The sequence below is a fragment of the Lactuca saligna genome, chromosome 5 (assembly GCF_052625555.1).
Source record: "Lactuca saligna cultivar CGN05327 chromosome 5, ASM5262555v1, whole genome shotgun sequence".
Classification (NCBI taxonomy): Eukaryota; Viridiplantae; Streptophyta; class Magnoliopsida; order Asterales; family Asteraceae; genus Lactuca; species Lactuca saligna.
The window spans coordinates 37,787,217-37,800,201 of record NC_136421.1 but is presented as its reverse complement, the minus strand read 5'-3'; the positions used below and the strand labels follow the sequence as shown (position 1 = coordinate 37,800,201).

Here is a 12,985-nt window from a genome sequence, read left to right as displayed (position 1 = left end):
TCAGGCAAAGATAATACAGGAGCGCTACAGAGAGCTTGCTTCAAGGTTCGAAACGCAATCTCTTTTCGGTCTGTCCACTTGAATGGCACGCCCTTTTGCGTAAGCAAGGTAAGCGGCTTGGCGATCCTGGAGAAGTTTTGGATGAATCTCCTATAGTATCCTGCTAGGCCTAAGAACTGACGAATTTCTGTGGGCGTAGTCGGGGTTGCCCATCCTTCCACAGCTTTGACCTTAGAGGGGTCCACATGAATTCCGTCTTGGCTAACCACGTGGCCTAGGAAATTCACACTCCGAAGCCAGAACTCACACTTGGAGAGTTTGGCGTAAAGCTTTTCCGATCGCAGGGTGTCCAGAATTTGTCGTAGATGTTGGCCATGCTCCTCTTTGCTTCGAGAATAGACAAGGATGTCATCGATAAATACAATAATGAAGTTGTCAAGGAACGGTCGACAGATTCGATTCATTAGGTCCATAAATGCGGCAGGTGCATTTGTTAGACCGAAGGGCATTACGATGAATTCATAATGTCCATAGCGGGTTCGGAAAGCGGTTTTGGGAATATCCTCTTCTCGGACCTTGAGTTGGTGGTATCCAGACCGTAGATCTATTTTGGAGAAATAACTAGCTCCTTGGAGCTGGTCGAATAGATCATTGATTCGTGGGAGTGGGTAGCGGTTTTTAACAGTGAGTTTATTCAACTCTCTGTAATCGATGCACATTCTGAAGGATCCGTCCTTCTTTTTGACAAAGAGCACCGGAGCTCCCCACGACGAGTAGCTAGGTCGGATAAATCCCTTGTCCAAAAGTTCGCTGAGTTGGCTGGATAATTCCTGCATCTCGGCAGGAGCCAGCCGGTAGGGTGATTTAGCGAGAGGAGTTACTCTTGGAATAAGGTCGATTCGAAACTCAACCTGTCTCTCTGGGGGTACTCCCGGGAGATCTTCAGGAAACACGTCCGGAAATTCACATGCTACGGGAATGTCTCGAACGTTAATCTCCTCCTTGGTTTTATCCACCACGTGATCTAGGAACGCCAAATTGTTCCTTCTTAGATACTTCTGTGCTTTGATGCACGAAACGAGGCGAAGGTTCATGCTAGATTTGTCTCCGTAAATTACCAGGGTTTCGTGATTTGGGAGGCGAAGACGAACGGCCTTCTCATGGCACATAATTTCGGCATGGTGGGGGCTTAACCAGTCCATGCCAATGATCACATCGAAACTCCTAATTGACACTGGCATTAGATCTATTCGAAAGACGTGTTGATTAAGAATTAGGGTACATCCGGTGTAGATTTCCCCAGTGGATTCGGTTCTCCCATTGGCCATTTCCACCGTATAGGTTTCATTTAGCTTTTGGGGTAGTTGTCTTAATAAATGCTTAAACTTATTGCTTACGAAGCTTCGTTCCGCTCCGGTGTCAAATAAGATGCATGCATAAGCGTGGTTTAAGGGAAACGTACCGGTAACAACAGAGGGGTCTTGAAGAGCCTCACCCTGACCCATGGTCAACATCCTTCCTGTTCCTCCATTTCTTAAATTGCTGTTGTTAGGACAATCTCGGCGGATGTGTCCAGTCTTTCCACATCCGAAGCAGGTGTAGCTAGGCCCTGCGTTATTGCCGTTGGCATGGGTGTTGTTGTTGTTGCGAGGGTTGTTGCTGTTGGTTCCCTGATTTTGGTTATGGGGAGGGTAAGCCTTGCAGTACTTTGCGGTGTGACCCCTTCGGTTGCAACTGGTGCACTGAAAATCCTTGCATTCTCCATAGTGATGGAAACCGCACTTGTTGCATTTGGGAAGATTACCGGAATAAGGTCTGGAAGCATTTGAAGTGGCTGAGGTTGGAGCATGTGGCGCGGCTGGAACCGGTGCGGTAACAGCATTAACCACCACTATCTGCTGCTTCTTGGAGGTGTCGGGGCCCTAGCGCCCCTTCCGCTTATTGTTATTTCCCCTCTTGCCATCACTTTCCTTCGTCTTCTCAGTCTCCATTGGCTTCTCTCCTTTTTTGTTGTTATGGTCATACAATCTTTTTGCCAATCTTTTTGCACTGTCAAATGTTTCGGGGTTTGCAGCTATCACATTCCCTTGAATTGGTGATGTGAGTCCCCAGATGAATCGCTCAATCTTCTTTCCTTCCGAGGCGATCATACCCGGGCACAGCAAAGATAGTTCGCTAAATCTCGATATGTAGGCATCGATATTCGTGTTCTGCACAGTGAGGTTCCATAACTCTTGTTCCATCTTCTGTATTTCGCCTCGTGGGCAGTACTCTGCCATTAACATTTCTTTCATCTCTGTCCACGGCATAGAGTTGGCTACAGGGAGTGTCATGGATTCTACATGTCCGTTCCACCAGGTGAGTGCTTGATCCACAAAAGTGCAGGCTGCGAACTTCACCTTCATGTGCTCAGGGCAGTCGCATATCTCGAATACCGACTCTACCTTTTCGATCCATCGCTTAAGAGTGATCACCCCTCGAGTGCCATTAAAAGTTCGTGGTTTGGCGTTTGTGAAGTCCTTGTAGGTACATGTCTTGGTGAGTCCTTGATTCATTCCATTGTTTGAACTTCCGGCTCCTTGCCCATTGACTCCTCCAGCTCTGCTTGCACGGCACGTGCTTCCATGGCGAACAGTTGTTGCCGCAAGTCGGCAATCTCGGCTTCTGGGGAGCGATTTTCCCTCGCGGGATTCACTGGTGGGACGTGGTGATCCTGTTGCGCTTCGCTAACAGAAGATGTGACGTGATCTATATCCGGGGCCTGATCCTCCCCCATGTCATCGTCGGTCTCCTCGAACTCGTAGTCGGTGTCCATGTATTTGTCAGGTTCAACGCCGTGGACTCCCTCCTGATTCCCCTCTGGTTCAGTCGGCTCGCCATCAACTTCGGCCTCCGGTTCCCCGTCAGATTCCTCTTCGGGGTCTTCCTCGGGCTCCTCCTCAGGCTCTTCCTCGGGCTCCTCCTCTAGCCATCCTTTGTTCCCCTGATTAGGGAAGTAGGGGTCTCCAGGGTGGTGAAAACCAGCCATGTGGTCTGCGAGAGTGCGTAATTATGCTAACGTTATTCCTAGGATGCTACAATTATCGCATAGATCAAGTAGGCGTTCTCTTTTCGGTGGTAGGGGTATGGTTTTAGATTCCCTAGAAATCCCAATCTCATCAGGACGTGTGTTAGTTTTACGTTGGAGAGAATGTAGTTGATCAGGCTGCATTCACTCCTTGGTATCACTAAGAACAGTTCCCGAATTAACCGAGGCACTAGTATTATTTTTGTTTGGTTCGGCGTTATGTTCCTATTCCTAGTGCAAGCAAGGGTGTTTTATTCACTTGTTTTGTTCAGAGTTATGTTAGTCCCTCTTTTTGGTTTATAGTTGCATATCCATGTGTGGCTAGATATGCTAGTTCACTATAAACAAGGCTCTGATACCAACCTGTCACACCCCCGAACCAGACGGCGGAAACGTCCGAGGGCTATCGTGACTCAATTGAATACCATCACATTGCATATACATGAAACATAACATTATACATCACCAACATTTGGAATGATACAACTGGTAGCGTTTACATCCATTACATTGTTCCCAAAACATGACATTCTCAAAAATAACTGTTTGCTACTAAATTAAACCACAACAAAACGTCATAGAGTACAATTCATCCTCCACTTTATCTGTTACCTGAGAATACAAGTATTTTGAAAAACGTCAACATATGAAATGTTGGTGAGTTCATAAGTAATGTTTGAAATCCAATGTTTGTAATGTTTTGAGAAACACCAGAAAATCCGATATTTTCTGAAAATAGTGAAGTCAAAAATGTGTGAAGATCCATGGGTATGCTTGTTTGTTTCTATACTTGTAAAATTTGTTCATTTAAAATTTGTGTGTATTCCGAATCCGTATGTATTGAAATACCCTAGGAAAACCCGATGTTTTCCTAATTCGTACATTGAAACAATTGCAACGTGTGAAGTTGTCGGTACCAGGCGACGTTGGATTATTGTTGAGCATGATTATTTGCTACAAACACACGTTACACAAACGACTAGTCTATAGCGATACTAACGATCCCGAAGGCGTCGTCCGTACTAATCACGTTCTCCAACCGCCCTGACTACGTGTAATCCCACACCCGAAGAGAACGAGGACACGAAGGCCTCAATAACTCCATTAGCCGGTTGGGAATAAAAGGTACGAGGGGTCCCAGACCCTCCTCGCATGAAAAGGTAGACTTTACTAGCAATACCAAAGGACCCTTGGGGACCAGTAGTATACAAGCCATTGAAAGTCCTTTTACGTTATGTCGGATCGGTGAAACCCAACACTTCGTAAGAGAGAGGTCTTCGAGCCTTAAGATCAGGTCATTGGGCTAGCTAGGCTCAACGAACAAGATTTTACACTTTTGGGGCCCAAAGGTGGTGCGTAGACGTCTGTGCACACTCGCATGTATAGTGACTTCCCAATCGTTATCGTAATGTCGTAATGTCATAGTGTTGTCGTGTTAGTAATTTCGGATTTTTATTGGTTCGAGACCGAACCAATTCATTTGACAACGACTTTTGGTGTTGTAATGTATTGTATTTCGTCGATAATTGTGGTATCATCATTGGATCAATTTGCATGTATTGAACTAGTCTTGAGAATTTTCTGTTTTCAGCCCCTCATTATTTGTAAAAATTTACTTTTTCAACCCTTTATTTAAAAACTTTCCGGTTTGGTCCTTAAATCAATTTTCTTGACATTTTAATACTAAAAATTATTGAAATAAGTATTTTCCAGCATATTTTTCATAGAAAACAGCTTAAGTCCCTGAATTTCAGTTTTTCTCGGCTATAACCCTTCTTTTTCGAAAGTTTGACAATTTTGGCCCAATTTGAAATTTTTTTGCAACTTTAGTCCTTTTTAAATTTAAAAAGCATTTTAAACCTTTTAAAAGGACTTGGAACACTTATAGTCCACTGTTTTACAGGAAAATGCAGTTTTGACCCTCCAAAACAGAAAATCTCGCATAATGGGCCTCATTGGGCCTAAAATGTCATTTTTAGCCCATTAAGCTTGAAGTTTATGTTTTTAATCCTCTAAATAAGTATATTTCCAGAAATTTCTTTATTGAAACTGTTTTGACATAGTTCAACCATCAAAGTTCGTGATTTGTCAATTTAGGCCCTTAAAGTTTGTATTTTTCGCATTTTAGGTCCAAAAGTGGTGTTTTTAGCTCAAAGAAATTGTTACTAAACCATATAACCACTTTTCTAGAAATACTTTGTATGTAGAAGAATAATTGATGCTAGAGTCTTTTAACTAGAGGTATATCTCGGTTTTGAGGGGTTTTATGACTATATCCAACATTATAACACACAAAAAGCACACATATAAGCATGGAATCATACCAAGCATACAAAATACATATAGATCTACACTTTCACTTGTATTCCCCCCCCCCCCCCAAAAAAAAAAAAACTCATGAAAACCGAAAATAGGGGGTATGAAGCTCACCTTGTTTGAAGCTTTCGGTTTTTGAAGAAAAGATGGAAGAAAATGAAGTGATTTTTCGGCCTTAGCACCTTTCCTTGGTAGATCTCGAGTTTGGTGACTTCTAAGGTGCATGATCACAAGTTGGAATAGATTTAGAAGAGGTTTTTGATGGAGTGAAGTAGCTAGATCATGGATATAAGTAAAAACTTACCTAAGATGATGATTAACTTGCAAGATCCTCTTGAAAGCTTCTTAGATTCACGAAAATTTTGAAGAAGGAGGGAGGATTGTTATTCTAGACTTAGAGAGTTTGGAAGAGATTTTTGTGGTGTGTGTGTGTTTGCTCGGCCAAGAGTGAGAGAGAGAGGAAGAAGAAATGATATTTGAGGTGAGGTTTGCATGGAGATATGAGTTTCTTGCATGGAAGTCCTTTAGTTAATAGTGAGGTGGCATGAGAAAGTCAAACCTTTCTCTTGGGCTTGTTTTGGGCCAAAAACATGGAAGGAAAAAGGAAAATTTGGGCTTTTTGCTCCTAAGCCCAATATTAGAGTTAGTCTTAGGTATTTATTGGCCTTATAAAATAAAATTGTGATTTTTATGTTTTAATAAGCTAGATTAGGTTAATCATGGATCAAAGCTTTCAATTTATTTCATTCTAGGCCCAATATGGCCCATAATATTGAAATAAATGAATGTGGGTCCAATTAGAGCCCAATTAGGGTTCTAAGCCCATGATAGTCCAATTGGAAGCTTATTGGTCCATTTGGATCCAATAAGGGAGTTCTAGTCCAAAGTGGACCTAAATAAGAACTTCTAGGGTTTCCAATTGTTTGTTGACCATTTGAATGATTGTATGGTGTATTTGATTGAAATTTTGTTGTTACAATCATGGGTGTTACACATGTTCTTAAGCTTTTGATTCACTTTAGCTTGAGTGTATAGTTTACAAGACACAAAATTTCCAGTTGTGACATGTATTTTCAAAATAACAGATTGCTTATGGATTCGGATGAAGAAATTGCATTTTTCATTTTACTATGTTGCTATTGGTTGAATCTAGCGTCCAATAGAATTTAAAGGGCAATTGATAACGATTCGGAAATGAGCGGTCATCAACATACCCAAGAATTATTACATGGAACTTCTACATGATGTCATGACCTGATGCGTCTTTCACGTGAAGCGTATGTACTTTTATGCAATCATTTTAGACGAAACAATTGGTTGCAAAGTAGTAGACATATAAGCGTTGAAGAAAAGATGGCTATGTTCTTGACAACTATAGCACATAATAAACGATTCAGGATTATCAAACGAAGGTTTCAACACTCTACAGAAACTGTTCATAGATGCTTTCATGAGGTGCTAAATGCAATGATGATTTTTGCAAAAGAAGTTATAGTGCCAACGAATTCAAATGCGACCGTCAATTCCTCTGAGAGACATCGTAGGCTAAAAGAAATATTTCCTGGAGAAATAGGTGCGTTAGATGGAACTCTTGTACATGCAGTCGTGCCTGCTGATCAACAAACTCGCTACAGGGGAAGAGGAAAAGGTGAATGCTTTCAAAATGTGTTAGGAATTTGTGATTTTGATATGATATTCACATTCGTATGGGCCGGGTGGGAGGGCATAACACATGATTCGCGAGTTTTGAAAGAAGTTGCATTTAACCCGACTTCAGGCTTTCCATTCCCTCCTCCAGGTTTGTTCAATTCTTTTCAAATTTATTATAAAATAGGATTTTAAATTTCTATACATAATACTTCATTAACTCATGCTTATAGATAAATATTACCTTTGCGATGTTGCATACACCAACACTCGTGGATTTATGGCTCCTTACCGCAACACGAGATATTGGTTATCCGATTATCGACGGTGACGTCCGTTAACTAAGGAAGAAAAATTCAATCATGCACATGCGCAACTCAGAAATGTTATTGAACGTGGATACGGTGCTTTGAAGGCGAGATTCCCAATCCTAAAGCGAATGGCTCCTTTTCCATTTTCAGTGCAAAGAGATATAGTCGTCGCTTGTTTTGCAGTCCATAATTTCATAAGGAAATGCGATATTCATGATGAGTTATTTATGGCGTTCGAGGAGAACAACGGCCACACACAAGGGGGAGAGAATGATGGCCAAAATATAAACGATATGGAATGGGGTTCACAAGGCAATGAATACATGGATAGTTTGCGTGATCAGATTGCGAATCAATTGGGCTAAATTTAAATTTATAGGATCTTATTTGGATTTTAGTATGATTGGGTGGATTTAAAACTATTTATGTTTGATTTGGATTTGTGTTTAATTTTAAATTTATGTTAAATTTGGATTTTATATGGTGTTTATATTTTTTTGATACCTATTTAAGAAATTTATTAGGTTATTTTCTAAACAAACACTTGAATTCAATAAAAAATAAAACAGAATGGGAAAATGGTCATTTTAATAATTCAGCACAGCAATTCAGAGGTCCAACCAAACAGCATGTTAAACATTCAACTCTTAAAATTTCAGACCCTCTTAGAAATTCAGACCTCTTAAAAATTCAGATCCTGCCAAACAGCCCCTTAGTCAAATACTACTAACCGACCTCAGGGTAAACTGACCATTTACCCTTAACCAAACCATGAGTCAAAGTCAAAGTCAACTTCCAGTTGACCCGACTCGCCAAGTTGGCTTGACAACTCGTCGGGTCCTTATCCCTTTTTCTGACCACTAACCCATCTTTACTCGTCGAGTTTGGCATTGACTCGACGGGTTTTCCTTCTAAGCTGATGACCCAACGTTCTTCATTCTACTCGCCGAGTTGTATGAAAAACTCGTCGAGTTCGTCTTCATCTAAAGAACACTCTATGCTTAGACTCGTCGAGTTGTATGAACAACTCGCCGAGTCCGTTCTTGAGGCAAGAAGATTGCCTTGAACTCGCCGAGTCATGGCATTGACTCGCCGAGTTACTACATGAATGAGTTTGGCTTCCAACCCACTGAGTCACATCCTATGACTCACTACTCCAACCCGCAAACATGAAAAGAGGGAAAACTCGGGGACTCGCGACTCGACTCACTGAGTCAGATGAACGACTCGCTGAGTCTGCCACATGCAAATACTATACACACGATTTTGCTTGAATCCGCCCTATGCCATTCATAGATCTGGGTTCCTAGGGCCTAGTTTACACGTAAAGTTTCCAACTTTACGTGTAAATAAACACCCATGAGAGTTTTAGGGCTCAAAATGAACCAAAAGAGTAGATCTAGGGCTTTCATGAACTATGGTTCCATAAAGGCAGTAGATCCAAGCTTCTGGAGCTCAATCATGCCTAGATCTAGAGGCTAAACAACTTATCATACACTCTAATACAAAAACAAGCTTGGGGAAAGGCTCAAGAAAGACTTTCATGGAGCTACAATGGATAATAAGCATGAAAACAGAGTGAAACTAAGTTATACCTCAAGGAAATTACTGAAATAACACCAAGATGTCTGGCCTCCTTCTTCTCTTCTTGATCTACTCTCTTTTTCTCTTAAAATCTTCAAGAAAACACACCAAAACACTTCAATATCACAAGGAACAAGGGTTGGACGTTATGGGGAGCTCTGAGGGTGAAGGGGGCGATCTTAGGGGCATATAAGAAGGCTTAAATAGGGTACAAACCCTTGAAATTTAGGGTTTCATCAGACAGCGGGGACTCGCCGAGTCCAGAACATGGACTCGCCGAGTCGCTAACTTAAATGTGTTCCGGACCCCGTCCCAACTCGGCGAGTCGGACCTACAACTCGCCGAGTCCAAGGCTAAAAATGAAAAACTCAAAGATAAATTTTACGTATGAGGAACCAGGTGCTATGGTTGAGGTTGTACTGCTCCGTGCGGTAGCCAACAAACCCTAGAGTATTCCATATATGAGCTGAGGGCCCGGAAGGCATTCCAGACTCATACTGAGGACTCGGGAGTATTCCAGATATGAGTTGAGGGCCCGGAAGACATTACAGACTCATACTGAGGACTCGGGAGTATTCCAGATATGAACTGAGGGTCCGAAAGGCATTCTAGACTCATACTGAGGACTCGAGAGTATTCCAGATATGAGCTGAGGGCCCGATAGGCATTCCAGACTCATACTGAGGACTCGAGAGCATTCCAGATACAAGTTGAGGGCCCGATAAGCATTCTAGACTCGTACAGAGGGCTCAAGGGCATTCCAGATACGAGATGAGGGCCCGGTAGGCATTCCAAACTCGTACTGAGGGCCCATGGGGTAGTTCAGCTTGTAAAGTTGTGGACCCAGTGCATGTTGTTATGTTTCTGTTTTGTATGATATGTTACGTGTATGTATTTGGTATTTTGGGGGTATCTCACTAAGCTTTCGGGCTTACAGTTGTGGTTTAATGTTTTTCAGGTACTTCTGGAGACGGTGGCAAGGTGAAGGCGTGATCGTACCGCTCCTCATGTTTATGTTTTATGATATGGTTATGGGAAGACTCTGATAATAATTGTAGTGAAAACCTTTTTGCAATGAATTAATGAATATGAGTTGCTTTTGAAAATTTTAAATTGGCTTGAATTTTTAGAGTGTTACAGGCCACACGGGTAGGTCGGCACCCCAGAATGGCCGTACCGGGTAGGTTGGGCACCCCAAAAATTCCTGACAAGTATGGTATGTTATATGATTGCACTGTATGTTATATGATTGTATGGTATGTGGTATGTTGGGGGAACTCACTAAGCTTTGTGCTTACAGTTTTCAGTTTGGTTTCAGGTACCTCTTCATCAAAGGGGAAGGAGCTGGCGCGGTAGCGATACATCATACACATACACTATTTTCCGCCTTACGAGTTTGTTCTGGGATTTGTACTCTGATATTCAATTGATTTCATATTTTGGTTTTCAAACACGATATATGATTGTGGAATGATTTGACCAAACAATGTTTTATTTACAAATGCTTTCCAAAGTATTGATTTAAAAATGAAAATTTTGGACGTGAAAATTGGGTTGTTACAACATCGCAGCCACCTCCTCATGCAGGATCTCCCGGATCCTTGAGTCCATCTCGTCTGGCCCCATCTGGCCAATAGTCTCGGGACTGTGGGTGCCTCCTGTCCGCCTTCTCCTGATCCTAACGCGTATCCAATCACAAATTGTCTAGTAACTAAGATGCTAAAAAACATATACCAGTAAGATATCAGATATTCCATATAACAATCCAGGAACCAACCCCAACAGAACCCTAGGGGTTGTGACTTCTTTGCTACGCGTAATGCTCATGTTCTTTCAGTAGTACGGGGCCATACTACCTTCCACACCTACACATATTTGTCTCAAGTATCATCACAACGCCCTAGAACTATATGCAAGCATGGCATGCACTAAATCCTCAATCCTAGAGGAAGGTTAAATATCTTATATCTGGCGGGTTTATACCAACAGCCTATCCATGAAACTTCCACCAACCCTGCAGCACTCGTGTATGCTAACCATACATAACGTTGGACCCTATAGAATTTTGAATACTCGGTCTTACTCTAAGCCCACAACCAGATAAGGAACAAGAAATAAAGATAAACCAAACATTCTCAGGCTATAAGATCTTAATTATGTGCGGCCGTGATGCATACACTAAGCACCTACAATAATGATGTCAATTTCATATATGGGAAAACCCTAGTCTATCAGGCATCATATAATCAGACAATTCTATCATGCAATTCTTGAAGATCCCTAGCCTAGTACTAGCATGTTGTTTTAACATATCACATAAATCAAATAATCCGTAAGGTATTTTGGGGTCTATATGCGATCCCCGGCTAATCGTACACTTGCATCCTCCTTTATTATTTTGGAAACATTTTAAGAAAATCATTTTTAGAATCTTGTCCTTAGTTCGAGACTGGAGACACGCAAGTGTTTAATCCAATTCATTCAAACCAAGGCTTTGATACCAACTTGTAACATCCATAAAAACCATGCCAAATTTAATTTCTTTTTAAAAACATTTCAAAACCAATGATTATTACTAAACTTGTTTTCAAAATAGTATAATGTCAGAGTATCCCAGAATCAAATCATAAAATCATAAAATATGAGGAGCTCTATGATTATGCCTTCGCTTTCTCGCGATCATCAAAGGTACTTGAAACATAATCAACAATAATAAGCTCGTAGCTTAGTGAGTTCCCCCAAAATACCAACGATATATAGACATAACCATATCACATAATAATAAGCAAACAACATGCATAATGAGCCATCAGTCTGACTGGACCGCATCCCTAGGACTTCATTCTATATGGACCGCTCTCCGAGCCTTCGGCACATCTGGACCGCCCCTTAGAGCCTTCAGTTTATCCGGACCGCTCGTTGGGCCTTCAGTCTGACCATATTTTCTCGCCCCGAGCCTGCAGTCTACCCGGTCCGCCCCGGGTGTCTTGGCCTACTACACACAACAGGACTTGCCTCAACCCGTTCCCCAAACCAACAAACATGCACATACATATAAACAAGTAGTTATGCAGATATAACATACCATTAACATAGCAACCATCATATAACCAGTATATTGATATAACAGGGCAACCATCCTATAACCAGGATACCGATCTAGCCGATCACTAGCATAACAACCATCCTAAAACCAGGATACATATCATAAAGCATAACTTACAATAATCCTGGATACAAATCCGAAAGGGCCAGCATTGGTACCTTCAACCCTGTTAGTATAGTGAGGACAACTCACCTCACAAGTAATCCGAAGCGAGAGTATCAACCTCCTCCAAATATAGATCCTCACTAACACCTGCCAATGGTCCAATTCCCTAAATTCCCAAATTACCAAAATAACCCCAAAAGTCAAATTGGTCAACCCTTGGTCAAAGTCAAAGTCAACGGTTAAGGTCGACAGTCCATGTTGACCCGACTCATCGAGTACAGTTCACTGACTCGTCGAGTCCTTCCAGAACTCGAGAAGTCATGAAAACCCCTAGTTAACCCATCGAGTTTCCAGGCAACTCGTCGAGTATATACGTGTCCAATTATCTGGAAAACTCTAACTGACTCGTCGAGTCATCATGCTGACTCACCGAGTTCATGCAGAACCAGTAATGAGAAAACCCTCCCTAACTCGCCGAGTTGGATTATCCGACTCGTCAAGTTCATGTGATTCATCCCATATTCCAGGAGATTCTAAGCTACTCCAATGCTCCAAACAGTAGATCTAGCCTCATTGGGCACGTTTGTCACGTAAAGTTGCAAACTTTACGTGCATGCAAGGCTTAAATCATCAAAACCAAGGTATAGAAAAGGTTCTAAGGAATGAAAAAGGTATTAACTCACTAAAGGCTGAAGCTTTATGACCTTAGAGACCAAGATGGGTCAGGATATGAAGTTGCAACTTCAAATCACCCCCAATACCCGCAATGACACATTAACATTGCTAAAATGGCCCTAAACCTCAAACATGAATAGATCTAGTTAGAAAAAGGTCAATGTAACAACTTGT

The 12,985-nt window shown here is 41.7% G+C and overlaps 1 protein-coding gene across 1 annotated transcript; it reads left to right on the top strand.

Moving 5' to 3' along the window:
* The first annotated feature begins 6,736 nt into the window (after positions 1-6,736).
* Positions 6,737-7,361, top strand: LOC145045211 (uncharacterized). Its single transcript, XM_078993555.1, has 2 exons — positions 6,737-7,181; positions 7,264-7,361. The coding sequence occupies exons 1-2, from the start codon at positions 6,737-6,739 to the stop codon at positions 7,359-7,361; spliced, it is 543 nt and encodes a 180-aa protein (XP_078849681.1).
* Positions 7,362-12,985: the final 5,624 nt, after the last annotated feature.

Bases quoted from the DNA above. Each gene is read 5' to 3' on its own strand.
- LOC145045211 (XM_078993555.1), top strand. From the start codon at position 6,737: ATGGCTATGTTCTTGACAACTATAGCACATAATAAACGATTCAGGATT. The intron at 7,182-7,263 runs GTTTGTTCAATT...TCATGCTTATAG, and splicing joins CTTTCCATTCCCTCCTCCAG to ATAAATATTACCTTTGCGAT.